At 40.6% G+C, this 23,361-nt stretch overlaps 1 protein-coding gene across 1 annotated transcript in view; it reads left to right on the forward strand.

The window, feature by feature from the left end:
• LOC147718729 (protein FAM162B-like) overlaps nt 1–23,361 on the forward strand; it is a 96,521-nt gene that overhangs the window by 45,427 nt on the left and 27,733 nt on the right. The window contains exon 2 of the mRNA XM_086966768.1: nt 11,167–11,272. Within this exon, the coding sequence (XP_086822894.1) occupies nt 11,167–11,272 (106 nt within the window). The remainder of the gene's footprint in view (nt 1–11,166; nt 11,273–23,361) is intronic.

Genomic DNA, 23,361 nt, shown 5'->3' on the forward strand with positions numbered 1-23,361 from the left:
ATGTTACTTCCAAATGAGATAGGGCAGGTGTGGTTTACTCCACAGATCCAAAAGCATATCAATGTCTGTATTACATTTCCTTTTTTAAATAACAGCCAATAATAGGACTTCCTGAGCCATCCAACAGTGTACCTAATTGTATTCAGTTTCTTACTGACAGCATCCAATGAAATATATTTATATACTACATCATTCAACTCCAGCCTTTTCCTGACTACTATGGATCCTTTACAAAATGCTTAGAGTATGGATTGTGGTCCACAGCTATATCTATTGGGCTAAAGAGGCTGCAAAAAAGAGAGGTATTGACAGAGATTAGGGTTAGCATAATGTGCAGATTACTTGGTTTGGCCAGAGAGGGTTACATTTTCATCAGTTGCACACTTTGGTTAAATCCATTGTGGATCCCCAAACTCCTCACCTTATGATTGTGCACTGTGATGGCAGCGACCTAGGCTCATTGACTGGGGTAGGACTGGAAATCCTAAGGAAAGATACCTATGCAGAACTGATGTCCCTTTCCCTCACACTGTCTTTGTGTACTCGAACATATGCCAACGACAGAAACGGAAGTGGTCAAATTAACTCTGTCCACAGGTTGACAAAGCAAATAAACATGTTAATAAAACCGTTTCTGCATTCCTCAGAGACTATTGCATGGGCTGTATCTATAACAACAATCTGCATTTTGACATGCATGGAATAGAAATGTTGGAGTGCACTTAACAGATGAAGGCAATAGTGTTTTTCTAAGTAACCTGAAACTCTGCATCTGGTCTTATGTATAGCAGCCTTATACCCACAACCAACAAAACAGCTCTTGTCAGAGCCACCCTAGTGCCTGAATTAGTGTGAAGTTTTTCTCTAAAATGTTTTTGGGAATCTTTGCGACGACGTCGCGACCCCAACAGTGATATTGTGAAAACGTAAAAAGCAGACATCAATGGCCACCAACACATTCAAAAATAATATGTAAAAAAATCCATTCTGAACATTGGCATAAGCACATTTCTATATACATATGTATTTAAAAGCATGTTTAACTCATATTTTTGTATTAATTTTCTTCTAAAATCATCTTTCAGACCTATTTTCTGTTTCTGCGGTTATTCGGGATGTCGAAATAACGTTAACCGCTATGATCGCACCTTTCCCATAAAGTGAAAACACATATAAGCACACACTTTACAGTATTCTACACACTAAAGGTTTATTACTGTACACTTCAAACCCATGTTTTCCTAGTGTATTTCTAGAATAATCATCTCTAAAACCTATTTTCTGTTTTCGCAGTGACTCCAGAGATCGCAATGACGTCGCTCATCATGGTCCCCACAATTATGTCACAAAAGCGAAAAGCAAAAGCAGGATATTAAAGCCACCACCACATTAAAAAATTATAACCATATAATTAATTCTAACAATCACAGAAGATAACTCACTATATAAAAAACTCTATAAAAATATGTATTAGAATCTCATTATCTCTATAAGAATGATGTTCAGAACAACATTGATAGTTGTGATGTTCCTGCAAAGGTACACGGGGCTGCTCTGGAGGTCGCAGCGTCTCTGCAAATACCACAAACTATTAAAAAGTATCAATTTTGGACACATAACTTGTGTCACTAATAAATCCATTTCTTAACCATGGGGTCAGAGTATCTCCACCCTGACCCCTTATGTGGGTTTTCACAAACATTTTCAGCTCCAGGAACCATTTTTAATAGATGAAATGGCAGGCACAACTTTCTATTCAGGTTGGGAACCAGCTAATCAGAGCATTCCCATTGGTGTGTGTGTGTTTGCGATACATCGCAAAACCATCACGAAATATTCATGGCTAGTGATAGCACTATTACTTTAAACTTGAATTTCTCAAAAACTACTGAACAGATTCCCACCAAATAAGCAAAAAGCACTTCCTTGAACCGACAGCTACCTCCCTGCTAAATTTGGTGTAAGTCTTTCAGCGGTTCGGGCGGTAGAAGTGGCTAAAGGTTCCTAAGGGAATTACCATTTCAAATGCAACCTTATTTCTCACCCCAGATTCTTAGTCCCCACTGCATGGATCACCCCCAAACTTTCCCAATCAATAGTATCCTCTGCGACAGGGATATGGGGATATATATGTAGAGTAATATACAGAAAAGCTATACTTCTTTTTCAATATTTTGGATTCACTATACTGTCCTCAATATTCTGGCTTTGATATTCAGGGTTCACACTTGTGAATCTATGTGAAGGAATATATGTTTTTTTTTTTAAGTTACATGTTAAAGTCCACTCAATCAACTTTCCACAATACAACTTTAGATGGGATTTAAAGTAAAGGAGTGTTAAGTTGTAAAGTCGGCTTACTCGCAGTTTTGTGTATTTTCCAAACTGTTCAGGCTTTTTCAAATACAAAGTGTATTAGGTCCTTTAAAAAAAATTAGATGGCCTCAGCTCAAAGCCCTCCCTCTCACACCTCTTACTTGAGGTGGTAGATGTCCAGACAGGGTGGGCAGTAAACTACCCTCCGCCTGCGGAGTTCACAGAGTATTTGTCACTCCACACTCCTGCTTGGAGGGCGGAGTGTAGCAAAAACATTGCCTACTCCATGTTACCGGCACCTAGCTCTAATAACTGCTATAGTGCTGCGGTCTTAGAGGAACAGGGAAAGCATGCTGATGCTTCTGATGTTGCTGCCACATTGGAGAGGGATAGACCCTCTCTTCCATTATGATGCAGATGTACAACTAGATTCCACGGCTCATTCCCGACCCTATATAGAATTACTGGATCAAAAGCATCAGAGAGGAAGGGATATTGGAAATTCCCTGAGGCAGTCGTCAACTTCATATCAAATTGGTTTCCATCTTGCAGTGGTGTTATAGGAGAGGCATCAAAATGAGTAGTGCCATCCAATTACCTAGGAGCAGAATCTTAACACCTAAAGTATTAAAATAAAATATGCATGATTATTTATAGTGTAATTGTATTTGAGGCAAACAGCCTGCCCTCAGCTGCTTTCATGAACCCTAAAGGCGCACTGTGAATCCTATCACACCATGAATCCTATTATTGACTAGTCTGTCAGCCACACTTCATCGCCTGTCTTCTCATTGATTGAACGATGATTAGGTTACGCCTACTCGGTGTCATCATTCGTTTCGCTGACAAGCTGTTAGATGCCCAACAGTTACATTGGATGTGGGGTGAGCTTGTCCCATCATCTGCTACATTTATTGGTTGATAAATGTGTCTAACCCGCCTACTCGTGTGCCTTTTACTGTATCTTTTTTTTCCAGGTGGAGGGACAGGAAGCACCCTGTCAAGCAGGAGGTGGTTGGTTAGTTTCATGTAGAATTAGTGATGTGATCTCTTCTGCTATGTGTGATGAGATAGACAGCTAAGGCAGCACAGGAACTGGAGTCTGTCTTGCAGCTGCTTAATAGGATTAGTCAATCTCGGCGTAGACACAGGAGAAATTGGTGTTTTATTGCAGCACACATGCCTGACACACGAGGCGATTGGAGATTAGTAAGTGTGCACTGCTCAGACAGTTAACTGGTCTTGTGTTTGTAGGCTATTGTTAACATCAAGTTGCAGAAAAAATTCACCTGGTTCGATACACAGAGTGTGGCCTAGTTATTTCGTTGGTTTAGAATGTACGAGGAACAGGTGGGAAATCATGTTTTCTTCAGGGGTGGGGGCGAGTGCAGCAACTCTGCCCGCTGGCGGAATTCAGGGGAATTCTAGAGAGTTTTCATGCAACTCAGCGGAATTCCGCGTAGTGCAGCTCCATGAGCTCCGCCCCCCCTTAATGTCCAGCCTCTACGCTAAATATGTTTTTGATATTGGATGCCCTTCCTGGGACATTCTTAAAGAACAGTTGGGGGGTATACCCTAGTCACCCCGCATCCCAAGGGCTATATCCAAAGTGATTCACAAGAAAAGACTGAGAAGTGGGGAAGAATACATGCACTGCAAATTCATCAAAATGATTACCTCAATTAATCATCGATCAACAGACTAAATTCCTAGATTCTTATGTCCAATCATCTCGGGTTGTATTCATCTGTTTTTCTGTATAAAAAAAATATATGTTGCTGTATTGTGTCACATGATGAAACATTAAGACCAAACAATAAACAAAAACTATACAACAACTAATCAAACAAGACACCCCAAAATATATATCAATGTTAAACAATCCTAAAAAGAACTCCTCTTTTTTCCTTAAATATACCTTGGAGGCTGTGCTATAGATTTTATGCACAATCAGAATTGAAGATACTCCCTTATATTAGTACACACACAGGAAGTGTAGTTGTTCTCTTCAATTTTTTAATATTATTGACTACATGGCTATAATATTTGTGGAGACTTTTTAAAGGAAATGTTGACGCATTTCGGACAAATATTTTTGGCCTCTTCAGGACCGATGAAAGAAGGAGTGCATGAGATCAAGAAACCATGCGTCCCAGCCACCGGTTGGCCGCCTATCCTGGAGCTTGTGGATCAGATAATGGATCCCCTCAATTGCTTTAGTCAGGCCACATCAAGCAACAGTCCAACGATAACTGATCCGATTCAGCCCGGCAGTGCATGGATTCTTCCCCACACCTCAGTCTTTTGCAGTGAATCTGTTCCTGGAACATACAGCATCTGTAAATCATCACAGCTTAAAGGCCCAAAGGGATAAACATTATCTCAAGTAAAGTTAGAAAACGTTATCTGCTTGGGTATGGAGTTTCCTAATTCCACCCAACTTGATAAGTAGTGTTTTGATTTGACTTGCCATAAATTTAAAATAACTTTACAGAAGGCTTAGATCAGCAAATAACAAGAGGGTGCCATTTTTAACAAGTTTGTAAAACACAATGTTGGTCAAATAACAATGGTTAGACCTTAACAGGACTTCAAAGACCATTATGCAAGGTGATTTTTGGATCACACACTAAGATCCTTTCTAGGTAATTAGTGCAAATGTGTGCATTGAAATCACACTGGACTAGCTTTATTGGCCAAAACATGATAAGCTATAAATTTCACCTAAAATCTCCAGCCAGCTTTTCTGCATGTGTATCTAGCTCTTATTCTACTCATTGAGAATTTGTTTTAATTCCCTCTTCTCTCCTCCAATCCTAATATCTGCCCTCACTGCCACTCGCACCTTTCTGTTTGCTGCTGCATCTGTCTATCTTACTCTTCCTGCCTCTACTGCTCTCTATCCTGTTTTTGTATTTACTTTTCTATCTTTCTCTCCTCTTCTCTCTGTCTTCTCTGTAGTTCTTACTATATTTTATTATCTCAGTGGCCCTCTTCTCAACAGACCACGTATGACAACTGAAATTTCTTGGCTGTACATTGCCATGAGCAGCCACTGCCAACATTCTTTGTCCCTTTGCTTTTTACTGTTCCTGAGTCCCAGAAGCCTACAATCCTAGAGGCATTCTGGATCTGAAGAAGTCTCTTTCGACTATGGAACAAAGAAGTTAGCACAATCTGGCCACCATGTCCCTGCAGCCTGTTGTACTTTTGTGTTGGACTGGATGTCAGGCTGCATGGATTTGGTGGACTTTAACCACTTTAGGGCATCTACCGCAGTGCTTTCACAGCACGGTGGGCTTCAACGGGTCATTGACAGTACTGGAAAAGAGAATATACCTGGTAAAAACACCATTAACATTTTCTTTTCCAAAATCAAATTCAGAAAGCAAGGTAAATTCTTCCCTCGAGTTTTGTGTTTGATAATGTTTTCTTTTGCTGTATTGCTGACATTACAGCAAAACAAAAGTGAAAGCAGGCTGTGCTAATGGAATCTATGGGCTCTAAAAATGTCCTTACATACAACTTTCCTACACCTCTTCTGATAACAATAGTATCCCACTTGTGTGGCTGGGCCTTTGCCTATGAAAGGAAATACCCCAAAATGCAACAAGGAGACATTATGATTTTACCTTGCAAATTTACCCATTCTGGCAATATGGGTAGCTGCAGTATTTAGGCTAGAGCTTGGTCTACACCCAGGTAAACCTACCATGCCCAGAAATTTCTGAAAACAAGGTGGTGTGCCTAGTACATTTTCCTACCTAGAATGCCCTGAAATCACCAAACCTTGGCTAAATCAAAGATTTTCATCATTTTACTATGAAAGAAAATTCTAGAATCTGTGAGGATCCATACAATTCCAACCACACAGCATCCAATACTATTCCCCATAAAATTATATCCCAAATGCTCACCAAGTTTTATGGATTTTGATACTTTAATATCATATGACCTCATAAAAGCAGTTTATTTGCTGTGACCATAAATAAGATAAAACAGAATTTCAAAGGTGTCAATACATTTTCAAAAGCAGATTCACACTACATTATAGCCGCCTTTTGTGACATAGCAGGCTATATTGAATCATTTCAAATTTGCACTACTGCTAATTAAAATGCAGCTGGCCCACATTACCTGGTAAATAAAATAAAGGTGTCTAGAACAAATACATGTTCTCTCCAGGCAATATTTCAAATCAAGCCAGTGCCCCTAGAAAGGCTGTAGGCTGGAGTAATATTAATCAAACATTGATGACTCTATCCCAGTTAAAAATGTAATCAAAGCACTCTGCCATATTGAAATCTGGAGTTGTACTGATTGGACAGTGCTCCTGAATGGCTCATAGGTTTAGGCATTGACAACCACTTATGTATCAGGAATAGGAAAAGTCATGAAAGTTGTTAGCTTAAGAACAACATGACTCAAACTCCTGCAAATGTTTATATTATTTTCACACAGCAAATTCTTGTTTGACACACCATGTGTGAAACGTGAAATGGGAATTCAGCTAATGTCCATTGAATTATTTGCCTCTCAGCTGTGACTGCAAACTGATTTTGGTATCACCTTTCACATTAGCTCCACAAACAACACTGTATCATTCCTCAGGGGCCCATCATATTCCCTCTATTATTAGACATCTACTTAAACCCATTATGAAACCTGACTAAGTCATTCAACCTCACCAGCTACAACTATGCAGATGACACCCAAATCACATTAATAATGGATGGCCTGGAAGACCACTTCAATTTAAAACTTAATGCCTGCCTTTGGGATCTGAAAACATGGACGATGAATAACCATCTAAAGTTCAACAAACACATATTATGACTGTGAACAATGACAAAAATATTAGTCTACTGCCACATGGTCTAAGCCTAAGGAAAAGGGTTTAAATGAGATCCCTCCCAAAATATCAAGAGATGTCAGAAACATAGGGATAACCATGGATTCAAACGTATACTTGATATCACGTATTAACGTCATACAGATTGCCTTTTATATAATAAAATCACTATGCTGCATATTCCTGTACCTTGGATAACAACAGAAACCGGAAGCCACAAGATTTCCTCTTGCCTTTATCCAAGAGAACACCTTACTGCAGTCTTTCAGTCTCTCAACTGGCTACCCATAGCTAGAGGGGCAATGTTCAATGCACTTTGCAATGTTCACAAATCCTACTAAGGAAAAGGATTGCTATACTTACATTTACACTACGCTCTAGGCATGCACCACTTATTGTCATACCATCTTACCATAAGAAGATTGGAGGAGGTACTGCTTTCTCAGCATAAGCCGCTAGGCTCTGGAATTCAAAACCAACCACAAATTGAAACTTTCAGTAGCATTTATACTTCAAAAGATAGTTGAAAATATGGCTACTTCCAAGACAACTACACTACCCGACATCCCACCAACAGAACCCGGAGAGGCAGTCGTACTGTTAAGCTCATTCTCCAGCTTACAATCCTCAGACTGGAAACAACCCAAACAGCAAACTACTTTTGTTAGAATGGTAAGTTAAGGAGGGCTGACCTATGGTTTGACAGGTTATTATATCATTTCATATGTTATATTTCTGACCCACACTAATACTAATACAAAAGCATTCAGTGAGCAGCAGCAACTGCAACTTACACCTCCTACATTTACATTAGAAATATCTGCTAAGCGGGTTGTCCAACACCAGTACCCCGCAGCCAATAAGCTAACCATTACCAAATGAACAGGCATGCAATAACTGAAGAAATCTGTTCTACACTGCTGGTCAGATTGAGGCATTTAATGTAGTCCATTGTCAAAGGTCCTAAATAGCTATAACACTTTGGCTGCTTTTTTACATCCAAAAATGACACTCAAACATGGGATGATAGCAAGAATATTGTTATGAGATTGCTGGCAACAACACTGCTAACCGGTCCCAAGATGTACCGTCACAATGGGCCCCATGGGCTCAATCTATTCAAATCTGAATAAACTGGCTGAAGACAGAGTTCTGCAGATATTAAAAAAATATAATGCTTGAAAGTTGAGTTCACTCCAAACACTATATTAGCATCTGGCACAATATAATTCCTTTGTCATAAATTCTCCTTTAGGCAACTGTTTCTTAAAAGGATTCTAAACACTCAAATAACCCCAGTGCATTGCGAGTCAACAAGACCCTTCATTAGGGTTAACTAAAAACAAAAATCTGAACAAGCCATTTATTCTGCGTGGTTGTGGGACCCAGTGAACCGCACAACTGGAATTTAATGAAACTCAGTTTAGAGGTACTGGTTGGATGTGATGCAGTACCTCAAAATGGCCATGCCGAAGTTCTTTACACATTTTCTATATATTTCTATACACATTTTTATTTCTTCCCCTATATTTTACTGCACAGTTGGGGCAGAGATTTCCATTTGGTAAAGTACAGGGAAAATTAAATTATTCTATTTAAGTTCAAGAAATAATTTAAAAAATATTTGTATGCTTAGTATGTATCTGAATTAATTGTATATTTTCAGTTTAAATATTGAACAAAAGAAAAACATGCTAACACTGTTAACTTTATTTTGAATGTATTCCTTAAATAATTTAAATATATTAAATTCGAATTATTTTTCAAAACATTAATTTAAATATGAGACTGAAAGAAAATATTTATTTTTTGTTTACATTTTAATAGGTATTACAAATGATGCACAGAAGTAATTAAAAGTAATATGATGACATTTAATAAAAGATTACATTAATGTTTAAATTAGAAAAGGTTGTTAAAATATTTTATAAATAAATATTAAATGTGTACTGTTTCTAGATTTGTTTTCATATTAAATTAAATGTGTTTATAATTGTATCGATTTAAAAAAAAATTCTATTTAATTTAAATTAGTGTTTATTTTATTTATAGTCCCAACCTCCATTATTTTCTATGTGAGGGTATTGTAGTTACTCGCGGTTGGCCATGTATGATGCTGGAATTACTACTGTTTTTTGTTTTTGTAGTATTACTTAAGTCCAACTTGTGATTAGCATTTTGTAGTATGTTTTGTAGTGCTATCGTAGTATTACAAAACGTACTATAAAATTCAGTTTCATAATCAGGACCTTGTGTTCAGAATGAAAAGTCTATACTGGTAAAAGTGTTAGAAAGTGCAATGAACTCTATATAAAATGTGCCACCAATCAATCAATCAATCAATCAAGTGATTTGTAAAGTGAGACTACTCGCCTTTAAGGGTCTCAAGTACTATTGCCATTCTTTGAATGCTGCCTTGATGTCCACAAATACATTTCTTTCAAAGGTAACATCAGGATACTTTAAAATGGTTACCAGCAGATGTTATCAGCATGTAACAAGATAGAGGCATACACAAAATATTTTTTTCAAGATGGTAGAGCCCGTTGTACTTACCCAGATTACTGAAAAGGACCCCACTTAACATGTATTCATTCGTGAGAGTTTTCCCCTTGCAAATTAATTTAGCCTGTCTAAAAGAAATAGGAGAAACCATGAGGCCTATATACAAGCTCTGTGCACTGCTGGTCCATCAATTTTCTGACATTCCAGCAGAGCAGAGTGCAGAGTTATATCTACAAGACCAGAAAAAGCCACACTGCGTGGCTTTTCAAGGCTTCTTTACAATGGTGAAAGGCAACGCAGAAGAAGAGTGCGTTGCCTCACACTGTATCGGGGAGGCATTCCATGGACACTGCATGGGTGTACATTCACAGCCTTCTAACATAGCGGAAATCTGGGAATGCATCAATAAACTGTGCCTCCCGGGGGGACTTTATTTCTCCTGGTATCTTCCTCTTTCGATGTGTGCTGCATTCTTCAGCACACGTAGAAAGAGAAAACCGCCTCCATCAATTGTTTTTGTGCAGGAAGGTATCTGTTTCTGCACAAAATCAATAATTCCCAGAAGGGGTACACCTTTGCACCCCGGTGCAAGGGTGCCTGTATTGGTGCAAAGCAGCCATTTGTGCATCATCGCAGTGAAAGTGGACAGTGATACACCGTATCTCATAGATACGGCATATTCCTGCCCTTTTCTTTTGCTTCAGGACAGCTTTGCGAGGCTGCCCAGCACCAAAATGATGTAAATGGGTGTCCAAATAAGCTGGGAATGTTGTGCAAAGAGACGTTCATGGTCGGTGTGGTTAGCACTATCTGCATACGCTAAGAAAAAGAAACCAAGGCCCTCATTTACAAGATGCCTGCGCCACTAGAGCGTCACTTTTTAATGATGATCCGGTTGTGTAGGCCTCTCAATCATATCTATGAGGCAACGCCAAGCCAACCTGCGTGATATGGAGTAAGTTAAGGCATTGCAAATTGATACCTTGCCTTTTTCTATGTCAAGAAGGTGGTCCATGGGTGTTGCTGTGGCTGTTTCCATTCAACATACATGGATTTTGACTCTGTCTCAGATTTACATCACGTAAACCTGGGACAGTGCCAAAAATATGCTCCTCCCCAGAGCATGCGTTTTTTCCTCTTTCTCTTTCTGCAGCACACAGAGAACGAGGAAAATGCCTCTGGGGATTTTTTTTGTACAGGAAGGTGCCCCTTCCTGCACGCAAACAATCATGGTAACAACACAGACACCTTTGCACAGACACTCTTGCACCATGGTGCAAGAGGGCCTGCATTGGCCCTTGCCTTCAAATTGTACGCAGGTGCTGGCATAAAAGACCGGACTGAGCCTATGCCACTTTCTTGTGGTATTAAATCAGAAGTATTTCGAATGCTAGACGTTTGAAGATAAAACTGAGACATATAGCACAGCTAAAAAAAAATGTTAAAAGATTAAAATTGTAGTGGTTCAACCATCATTACTTGTTTTGTTGAAGGTCACTCAACATACAGAAATGAAAGGAGGCCGACAACATTTGATAAGAAGATATTACTTTGGTCTGGGCGATTCAAAAAAGAAGAAGATATACCACAAATGGTTTCGTAAGTACACAAACATTATTTTTTGGGGATTCTGCTTTGGGTTTGACCTCTATTTCAAACTATTCTGAAACAAAGACGTGTGTTTGGTCATTGCGGTGAATTAAATATAATAAAGGGCCCAGGTGTTTTATTCAATGTTACAGATAGGAAATGTAGTTACTAGACTAATTAACGTTGCTGTATAATTACAGGTATTTACCACCTACAATATCTTTCCTGCTGCCCTTTGGCTGCATTACGTTTCAATAGGCTTCAAATTGTAAGGATTGTTCCCCTTGTTTCATGCATTCTTTTTATGGAAGATTTCGCCCACGTTACTATCAAAAACGAAAATACTTCAGATTTTTCGGAAGTTCCTAAACATTATTAAAAAATAATGTTATCCTAAACAGCCGTCTGTATTATAGGAGTTATGTTATCCAGTTAACTTGATTGCAGTTTTTCCAAGAGGTGGGAACTGGCCATCGACTTAATACTTAGTTTAATATGAGACCACTAGATTTGGGGAGAAGAGTCTTGCTGTTAGAAGTGTGATTGACTGAGAACATTTATAACTCATCAACAGCTACTTCAGAAAGAAGCTTCATGATGCTCGTGGGGGTGTTTGAGGGTAGACAGGTGATTGGTCCTCTAGCACTCAACATGGTATTTGAAAACAAAACGGTTTTGAACTATTTTCGGAGGATCCCCAGATTGGTTTCGGTCCGCAAAGGATTTGGCAGTCACCACGACCAAGAGGGACCGTCTAGTCTTTCTTTTCTGAATGTGGTAGAGAAGGCTGATAATTGTAAACAGAAAAGCTATGTAGGGTACCTGGCCAGGATTGTATATTGTTTTATGGAACAGGCACAGTTCCTTGAAGTTGCATCTTTCAAAGAGTGGGAGCTATTAAAGTTTAGTGAGCTCATTAGGGATGGAGCATGTCCTTTTTAAACCCAGGAGCAATCTCGCTGCAGAATTTTGTAGCATCGGCATGCACTCTGTAGGAGGTATTTGGGTAGTCCCACCAACAAAGATTTATAGTAGTCTTGCATGGACAGGATAAGAGCTTGCACCAGGTCTTTGCATGAGGACCAAAGGAGTAAACAGGGTATTTTTAGATATGTGAGCTCGAGGTATACTGTATATGTAAAAAAAATATAATTGTAATAATATTTTATTTAAAACTAAAATATTTAAAAAAAATTAAAATGCATGTCATGTTCACATTGTTTTTATAATATTTTAATTCTTTCAACGGGTAATAAATTCATAAGGATGTTGTGAATGTGACGCTTCCGAGTATATATGCACTAATCTTAGGGGTACACGCATCAAGCTTTTTACCGGTCGCAGGCGTTTGCGAATGAAAAATGGCCTTTTCTGATGCATGTACATTTTTCCATTCGCAATTTAGGAAATCACAATTTATTGCAATTCCCTAAATTGCAAATGCATTTAGAAAATCGCAATTTGCTATTCCCTAAAGGCGATGCATGTAGCTTTTCGGAAATGCGAATGTGCATTTAGGAAACACTAATTACCATCAACTTCAAGTTGATGCTAATTAGTGCATGCTTTGAAAAATGTACAAAAATACATTTTTCAAAGTGCAATGTAGCGCACACATGCACACCTTTTATTGGGGGGTGCTTCAGGGGTACAATAGGCCACCGTGCACCCTTGGATTTGCATTTGCAATTTGCGATTACTAATTTAGTCATCGCAAATTGTGAATACATTAGCATTCATTCCTATAGGCCTGTAGGCCCATAGGAATGAAAGGAGTCACATTAGCTAATAGCGATTCACCATTACCTAATCGCTATTAGCTAATGTTAAGGAATAGCAAAATGTATTGCAATTCCTACATGCATAGGCATTTGCAATTACCAAATAGCGATTCCTTAAAAAGCGCTATTTGGTTATCAAAAATTCAGATCTTGATGCATGTGCCCCTCATTGCTGTAAGTCTGGAGGTAGGATATTACATTTGAACCTTTGAACCCTCCAATGTGTGCACTTTCTCCAATGTTTGTTGGGCTTGATTTAGAATAGTAACTATGCACCCCCCTTCCAATGCATGCACTTTCTTCATTGTTTGTTATGTATATTAAAACTATGCAGTAGACCTTTCTACATTACTTCTTAGTTATAAGTATTTGTGTGAATTACATTTTTTAAAATGTATTTAACTGGTTTTAAATGTTACTTAACAAATATATATTACTTTAAAAAAGAATGAGTTACCTCTTTTTTAAATAATGTTAACAATTTTAAATTACATAAATATATATATATATATACATGTATATTATTAATACCCAGTGGCGGTGACCTCTTGATAGTTATAGTTAGGATTGTGTGTGCTAGGAATTAAAAGTTTTCGTTTTCCTATTCACTTCAGTACTGTTTGATAAATCATCATGAATCTTTCCAGAAAAATGTTCCTCCACCTCAGCTCTTTCCTGGAAAGTCATGGTACTCAATCAAGCGGGGGACAGGAAAGAGCGGGGGGGGAGGGGTGTTCCCAGACACATTTTTCCAAATTATTTTTCCACAGAAATCTTAGACCAGCTACAGCCCATAAGGCTGAACGGATTTACATCAAATTTGTCAGAAAGCTAGCTCTCGGTTCAGAAAGTGTCTTTTCTGTGATTTGCTGTAAAACTGTTCAGTAGTTTTTTAGAAATTAAGCCTCAAAACTTTGAATATTTTACACTGCAGAGGATCCGTGTACCTACTAAATCACAAGATGTGATAAGATTGTCTGCCACCACATGAACAAGGATGTGGCGACAACCACCTTAGGTCTCTGGATTCAGTCCAAAGTCCTGCAAAAAAAGGAAAAAATATACACAAGCAGGCAGCATAGGGATCTTCTGCCCGGCTATGACTGAGTGGGCATGGGCCCAGGAGTCGGTGCATTTAGATACTTAATGGAGGGCAGTCTTGTGGCCCAGTTCCCTGGGACCAAGGTTAAATTAAAGGGGAGGGGTGCACAGCCCCATTCCCTAGCCTTTCCGAGGCCCCATGTACCACATCCCCCAGTGCTGATTGAAAGTGAAATGGTACAGGTGCTCACTGATCTAACCCGAGCCTCCAAAGGCTTCAGAGACCCCATGCAATAGGCCAAAATCCTTTCATAGGAGAGGAGGCATGTGGTCCCCCTCACTGAGCCTCGTAAAACGCTTGGGACCCTATCTCCCTGAGTCACTGTTTAAAAAGGGAAGTGGCATGCAGCCTCCTCCCTGAGCCTTGATACGCCCTGCGGTCCCCATCTTTGTGTTCCAGGTAGCCCACCTCAGGGCACAATTTCACTGCCTACAAGAGCCAGGGCTGGAAAACATATTTGCCCCTCCACAAGACAGCAGCAAAAATGCTACTGCAGTGTGAGAGCTCACATTTATTTCCATGCCTATGCTTTTAAGGGCAGGGAAACTGAGATTGATCCCACCCAGAGGGAAAAAAATAAAAAAAAGCCTGGTCCTGCTGCACCTAGGATTGGTGCACCTAGGGGAGCCAGCTGGGCCGCGGGGTCCTGGGGTTCTGAGGTTATGGGGTCCTCAGTGCAGTCCTCAGGGAGGGGATATCCCATGCTCCAATTCCCATAAAATTGATCATGGCCCCGGGAGATGTGGTACCCCCATCAGTATTGGCTTGAGGAGGGGGGCATCTGCCCCCTCTCCTATATATATTCTTGCTGGCTCCTGCCATCACCCAGAATGGGTGCTGGCAGCTTAGCCAGTGGGGCCACAATAAATATCTGGGTGCTCCCCGTAAAACCCATGAGACTAATGTTAAAAAAAATAATAACAAATAAACGGTCACTCATTCACTGTTCTCTTTTCTTTGCAAGTAACTTCTCCTATAATGCCCTGCAAGAGATTGTTGATTACACTTTTAGGAGTTTGGTGATACTCCTAAAAGAGACAGGGGCACCACCAAGTATAGTTTTTTATTCTGTGAAGGCTGCAGGAAGTGTAGCAGCCTCCCAGCAACAATGAAAAAAACGGTAAGTCTCCTGGGTCATTAAATCAATCACCCCAAGAGAGCTTCTGGCTAGAGCTCCATGCTCTCCAGGTGGTGTGCAGAACCCCCTTGTGGTCCATTATAGCTAGAAACATGTCTAAGAATATAAAAAAAGATTCAAAGTTTTATTACATTTTTTTGTAATAACAATCACTTTTCTTAAACATTCAACTGTATGAAATAATTAAAATTCCTTTCATTAAGATTATTGCCCGATTGTTGACAAAATAATATTTGGTCTCTGGAATAACATACAGAAAAGCACGTTTGTGCACATGGAAATCATATAGATCTCCATTTACAAATGGGAAAGTGGAGAATCCATGGAGTGTTCATGGATAGACAAGTCAACTGAGCAATGTAGGACATTTAGTGGGAAAGTAGTTCAAGAATATACCTATCATGAGAACTATACTTTATACTGAAAAATGTTATGACACTATTATGAGAGACCTATTTATGAGGATGTTAATTATGGGTAGCATAGGTTAGCAGCTTCTATCCCTGGTTTGACCTTTACCACCTCTCTCACCTCCCTACTTCCCTTGAGATGAGGAGCCATGAAGACAGTGATAAGAATACAAAATAAACAGGACACTGAGAACTTTGTTTACTTTCTGCAGAATCTACTTCTTGTCCCCTCAGTTGCAAATATGAGGCAGTTTTTTAAAACTAGTATGATATTGGCACCATACAGACACACACATACCTATGTATAAAAGGGTGCACTAATACAGCCAGTCAGACAATAACAGAGACACTTACACATTGACTCACACACACATACAGCTCTTATGCATCCAGCAATATTGCAAGCAGTTGAAAACACAGTTAAATACCATAAAACTCACTAGCACAGCCAGGCAGCAATCCATGCAACCCCATACATACACATTTGGAGATCCATAGAGTAACTAAAAGAGCCAGGAATATACCAAAATACTTACTGACATATCCAATGACACACACACATAGGGACTGAGACACTCATTTAGGTAAGTACTGAAGAACTGACACTAATAGGTCATCCATCCAGACAAGTAGGCCTTTAAAAATGTCTCAAATGTGCTACATTACAGTGTGTATATGCAGTTTTCCTGCAATGTCAAGTTGACATTCAAAACAAGTTGCTAAGCCTCAAACACCTCTTCTGCTAAATATGTCACCTTTAAGATGGGGTGTAGGTTAGGCATAGGGCAGGCAGCTAGGAGTCTAAAAGTAAGACATGTTGTTTGAGGTTTCTTTTAGTTACATGCACACTTAGGCACCCTTATGTGTAATTATGCATACAGTCTCAGACTGGTATTGGAACTCTCATCTCTATGTATAAAAGAATGGAGTCACTAATACACAAGTCAGAGAGTAACAGAGGCACTTACACACACATACAGCTCTTATGTATCCAGCAGTTATGGAGCTTGGTGCACACACAATACTCTAACACCAACTAGCACAACCAGTAGCCTATCCATACTGCCACTTGCATAACAATTTGATTTGCATACCTATTGAGTTACTAAAAGAGCTACTCATATACTGATTTACATACACAAATACTCAGACTCCCACACAGGGACTTATAGAGTCAGTCAGATATGTATTGAGAAGTTGCCACTAACAAATGTTTCAAGCCTGCTATTGCAGAGCCTGTCTGTGCAGTTCTAATGCCTTGTTGACTGGGATTTAAAAACCCTAGTCAGGCCTTAAGCTACTCTTGTACTAATTCATCCTTAAGGTAGGATGTATGTAGGCCATAAGGCAGGGTATTACGTGCCTATAAGGTAAGAAGTGGTTTTAGGCTTTAACTTTTGTTACATGTGCACTTAAGTTCCATACGCTCAGTTATAGATGCAGTTTCCCACCCACACTGCGTTTTTTCTTTATTCAGAAACACACTGATGCTTACCATAACATTTAGTAACACAGCCAGTATTCTATAGATACAGTCACTCGTATATAGCTATACAGATTAATTAAATTACTAAGAAAGTCACTCATATACCTATATAGTTAGTTAGACACATAGTCACTCACCCACTGTTGTGTAGTTCCTATCGAAAGTATACAGGATCTGCGTGTTTAGACAACATACACTGTAGGATTGGTGTCCGACGAACTCTGATCACCCCCACTGGGTATGCTGGCTTTCTTGTACTAACTAGCTCACAGTGCCACTAGAATCTCTTCTTACCAAGGAGAGATTAGTTATTGGCAACCATCGAACATGAGAACCCTGATCCCTCGGGAGCGTGGAAACAATATACTACTTTTCCCTCTGTCACTCGTGCTTACCTAGTTTGTTTCAGAGAGATACACCGAATAAAACAGGCTGGGCGATTTCAATAAGCATTTATTGAACAGTTGTTTTTGTGATGTAGAATAGATTTGCTGCAACAACTGACAGTACAAGATATATATACAGGTAAAAGATGGTATAGCTCTACCATCTAACTATAGTCATGAATACATTCAAGTATATAAAATACATGATAAAAGAGGTGTACTTCTACGATACCTCCCTAACAAGATGTACCTAAGTGTACCTAGCATGGGTGTAGGTGTTAAGCCAAGAATTCCTCTAAAATTTAGTCAACCCAATTACCTTAAGTGAGACTGTGGAACACCGTCCTGGTCTCGAGCTGGACACCCCGCGAGGGATGTTAGACCATTGCGAGATGGAATGTCTGCATACAGGAACCTCAGCGTCTATGGTCAGTGTGTCAACAGGGAAGTCTCTGTCTCCTCTAGCTATCATAGCAAGATGTGATGTATATAGACCCATAGGTCTCCCCATGGTTCCTAACTTACTGTATTACTGTGTCGGCCTAAGGATGACATTGGGCATGAACTTTATACATAGATTTTATACAGGAGATGGCAGTCCTGCTGTGCTTCCAAGAACCCTCATGCATAATGTATGAGATTTCGAACTAGGGAAAACCCGCATTCTGAATGCAGTGTAATTTCTAGGTAAAATGTCAATCCCTGTAAACTGTAACAAGTGTAATGTAGGCAGAGAATATAGGTGAGGGGTAACGAGTTTACTGAGGCCTATATTATAGTGCCTATATAGATATGTGCTCATGTACTGCCACAATCATGTCACCCATCCAGAGAAGACCTTTAAACAAGTCTTGGGCCTGTTACTTAGGAATCTGTGTGTGAGACAGTGAAGAAGACACTGACATATGCAAGTACCTTATCATGCATATACTAACACACCAAAAGACACCCCTATGAATACACTGACAGACTCAGTGAACCACTTTTCCATACACTCTTACATCCATACAGTGATTCATGCATACAGTGAGACTATCTAATGCACACTGATACATATGGTTAGACAAGCAGTATCACAGTGATACATAAGGTAGTTTAGACATGTGTTAATATGGGAAAAGTTGATGCTAATTTGAAAGACTACACATTGATTTATGAGAACGAAATTGTGTCTTTATTAACGAATTATCCCTGCCACTGACAGAATCTGGCATATTACCTATTTTATATGTTTGGCTGTGACTGTGGATTTTGTGAATCACAATAAAAGCATTTTTGAAAATCTACGCCATCTGTTGGAAGACTCATCACTCCTGTTATCCATTCATGTTTAATTGTATGGCATCTGAAGCCAATAACATATTTAATACAGGTTGCCTCTCAACATTGTGTAAAACATTCTATGTGACAAGTTAAGACCAACATTGGTGGCTGATCTTAGGAGGTGGGCAACAGTGTTAATTGTAGCCAGAACAAAGGAACGGTTTCTTATAACTGTCTGTTAGTGCGGCAATAGTACCTGCCACCAGTTTCTGTGTTGTAACTATTTTATATGTCCTTGCTAAGTAGTCGCAAAGTGGCTTTGAGGCAATCTGTGAAAGTCATCTTTTTTCGATAGTCAGTATGCTAGGAAAGGTGAATGTTAATCGTATAGTCCTTGATAACTCCCAGGACACTGTTTTTGTGGTAGAGCTATCCTGATTGAGCGTAGTAGGCACATCAAACTCATTTTTTAGTCTAAAACTTTTTCTCAGTGCTACTGGTTTCTTAACATCATTGGTATTTGAAAGTATTGGGAGTTGTTGGTTGCTTGGACCCACTGGGCTCAACACAAATGGTATGCTTTGTCCACTGGGTGTGACAAAACCCGTACACTTGGATCTCTGGTCATGGCAAAGATGGTATGCTTGGCCCCTGGGTGTGATACATTGTGTGAATCAGAGTTTAGGGAAAAACATTTGAACCTGGGAAGCTAGGTTTTAACTTGTATGTGGCCAAGAGGGGCCTATGGTTCCTGAGTAATTCAATTTTCTGCATCTGTTATTATTGCCTTTTTCCCAGAGCTGATATTGGCAGACTATCAGGCTCATTTAGTACTGAGTACCGCACAGAGCTTCCCCTGTTTACAGGATAGCATGCACTAGGAGCGGGCTAAGAAACCTTTGACAAAGCAATCACTTTTTTTCTATCAACCTTTGTTGGGCTGTTGAAGTTACATGTGACATGATGTTATGGTGCTGTTATTTATTGCAAACTGTATTTTGTGCAAGAGTTGATATTTATTGCAAACTTGATTTTGCAGATAGATTGATATTGTGCGCATACTGTTTTAACCATGCATTTTTCACCTGTGTTGCAACATTTCATATGCATTGTTATTTGTGGTTAGTGAATTGTTCAATTGAATTGTTTGATGCATCTGTGAATAGCGCTGAGCTCATAGTACATAAAATTGTGCACCACATACAGTTGTCCCAACAATTAAAGCAAACAAAAACTCCCAAAAGATTTGAGGCATATTTTATCCACAACACCATTAAAATTGTCATGGATTTCCCATTAGAACACATGGACAGCTGGTTCCCCACACAGGTAAAGAAACGTAAAATATTTTGTCAAGAATGGCACGCACACACAAAGGCACACACATTTCCTTGGCCTAAGGAGGAAATAATTGACACTAACGTAATAGAACATACTAAAACACACATAAAAACTAAATTTACACGGCAAAAGAGAGACAAGAGAGAGTCATTACTAGAACTATGTGCCATCTTTGCAGAGGCCCGTCCATAGCAATAGCCCTTCAATGCCAATAGCATGCAAGGTATCTGCGCCTCCCTCACCATATGCAGGAATGGAGGTGCTCATACCAGCTCCCCCCACATTAGGATATTCCAATCCGCCAATTGTAGGACCCGACCTGCCCCCCACCACGAATAGACGGACAGTTAGGCCCAAGCATAAGAAACCAAAAAGCCAGCAAGCCCAGACACTTCCAGCCCAGCCCAAGTCCTCTGGAATGGTCCCCAAAAGCTCAACCCGTCCGTCTACCACACCCAACACATAGGACCTTAACCGCAAACTGAACACACACTCACACTGGCCCAGTCTAACATACATAAGTGACAGGAAGGCTTCTGGCAGTTCTAGAAAGTGATTCAGTGAGTGGGGGTGATGAAGGAAACTCCATATTCCCAAGAAATGATGACAAGAGTGGGGCTACAGCATTTGCTCAGGAAGCCAAGGAGACCACAGAGAGTGAGTTTGAAGGCGAAGCTCAGCCAAAAACAACAATGCATAGCTCAGAGTGAAGGAGGCAAACCAACTGATTTTTTTTAATGGAACTAGGGCATTATGGGGACAAGAGACAGGACAGCGGTGGACCGATATGGGCCCATAAGTCACATTTTTTCTACAATATTTTAAAAAATGGGTTACCCACCAAGATACAGAGTGGGCTGGACAGCATGGTTGGGCTAGACACCACACTTTGCAGGAGATGCAAGCCCAACTATTACCACAAAAAGAAGCAAGAAAATAACAGAGAAACACAGGAGCAAGCCCAGAGAGACACTGCTAAATTAGGCCAACACAATTGGGTGAGTGCATGAACAGACGAAAACACAATGAATTTCCACTAATGCACTTCCTCTCAATGGGAAATCTCAAATGGAAATGTAAGAGATGCAGGATATTTCCAGAGTCCATTCAGACATTAATCTGTGTTCTTTAAAGGAAGACAAATTGGTTCCAGCACAGGGAAAGTCCACTATATCCCTTCCATTTAACGAGAAATCCCAAATTGGGATCTAGGAGGAAGAAACGAATAATTTCCAGATCATTTTCAGACATTAAGCTCTGTCCACTGAAGAAGGAAGATTGGTTCCAGCACAGGGAAAGGCATGGCTGCTTAATTTTTTCAGGGTGATATGTCTGAAAAGGAATATTAAGCACCATCAAGGGAGAGGCACCTAGGGCCATCTAGAATCAGAAAGTCTAGGACGATTTACCATAAGGTAAGAGAGGAAGTGTTGCAAAAGGAGTTTGGAGTTCAGGACTGGGGTGTAGGAATTTTACAGCTGCTGACAAGTGGACATGATAACAGTGCTACCTCATCACCAATTCTTCAGCAGATTTCTAGACCTGGAAGAACATCTGAAGAAAGAGGACGATTTTACTTGACTGCTGGAAAAAGACATCTGAAGGACTGCTGAGTGAAGCTTGCATCCGGGGATGGTAACTACTTTCCTAGGATCATATAGCAGACATCCTGTTGCTGCTATAAGAGCAAAATATGCAAACACAACAGGTGATGGACCGAATGTGGATCAATGTCACACACTCAACCCAGTCCAAAGATCTGGGCCCAAATCCATCGTTTTTTTGCACTCCACACCACCCTGGGTTAGACAATGGCAATACACAAATCAGCTCTGACCCTGTGCCCCATGGGAACAGTCCAGTCCGAACTACAAAAGCCATGTCCTTCCCAGAACGGAATCAAGCATCCGAGGACCGGACCGGTTTCGAGGTAACACCTCTCATCAGCCCAGCTAGCTTGACTCCAGTGGTGTGGAGTGCCTGGGACCCACGTCTGGGCATCCCCAGCGCACTTAGGGCGGAATATGCAAACACAACAGGTGATGGACCGAATGTGGATCAATGTCACACACTCAACCCAGTCCAAAGATCTGTTCCCAAATCCATCGTTTTTTTGCACTCCACACCACCCTGGGTTAGACAATGGCGATACGCAAATCAGCTCTGACCCTGTGCCCCATGGGAACAGTCCAGTCCGAACTACAAAAGCCATGTCCTTCCCAGAACGGAATCAAGCATCCGAGGACCGGACCGGTTTCGAGGTAACACCTCTCATCAGCCCGGCTAGCTTGACTCCAGTGGTGTGGAGTGCCTGGGACCCACGTCTGGGCATCCCCAGCGCACTTAGGGCGGAATATGCAAACACAACAGGTGATGGACCGAATGTGGATCAATGTCACACACTCAACCCAGTCCAAAGATCTGGGCCCAAATCCATCGTTTTTTTGCACTCCACACCACCCTGGGTTAGACAATGGCGATACGCAAATCAGCTCTGACCCTGTGCCCCATGGGAACAGTCCAGTCCGAACTACAAAAGCCATGTCCTTCCCAGAACGGAATCAAGCATCCGAGGACCGGACCGGTTTCGAGGTAACACCTCTCATCAGCCCGGCTAGCTTGACTCCAGTGGTGTGGAGTGCCTGGGACCCACGTCTGGGCATCCCCAGCGCACTTAGGGCGGAATATGCAAACACAACAGGTGATGGACCGAATGTGGATCAATGTCACACACTCAACCCAGTCCAAAGATCTGGGCCCAAATCCATCGTTTTTTTGCACTCCACACCACCCTGGGTTAGACAATGGCGATACGCAAATCAGCTCTGACCCTGTGCCCCATGGGAACAGTCCAGTCCGAACTACAAAAGCCATGTCCTTCCCAGAACGGAATCAAGCATCCGAGGACCGGACCGGTTTCGAGTCAAGCTAGCCGGGCTGATGAGAGGTGTTACCTCGAAACCGGTCCGGTCCTCGGATGCTTGATTCCGTTCTGGGAAGGACATGGCTTTTGTAGTTCGGACTGGACTGTTCCCATGGGGCACAGGGTCAGAGCTGATTTGCATATCGCCATTGTCTAACCCAGGGTGGTGTGGAGTGCAAAAAAACGATGGATTTGGGCCCAGATCTTTGGACTGGGTTGAATGTGTGACATTGATCCACATTCGATCCATCACTTGTTTTGTTTGCAA

The sequence above is a fragment of the Lissotriton vulgaris genome, chromosome 4_1 (genome assembly GCF_964263255.1).
Source record: "Lissotriton vulgaris chromosome 4_1, aLisVul1.2, whole genome shotgun sequence".
NCBI classification, from domain to species: domain Eukaryota; kingdom Metazoa; phylum Chordata; class Amphibia; order Caudata; family Salamandridae; genus Lissotriton; species Lissotriton vulgaris.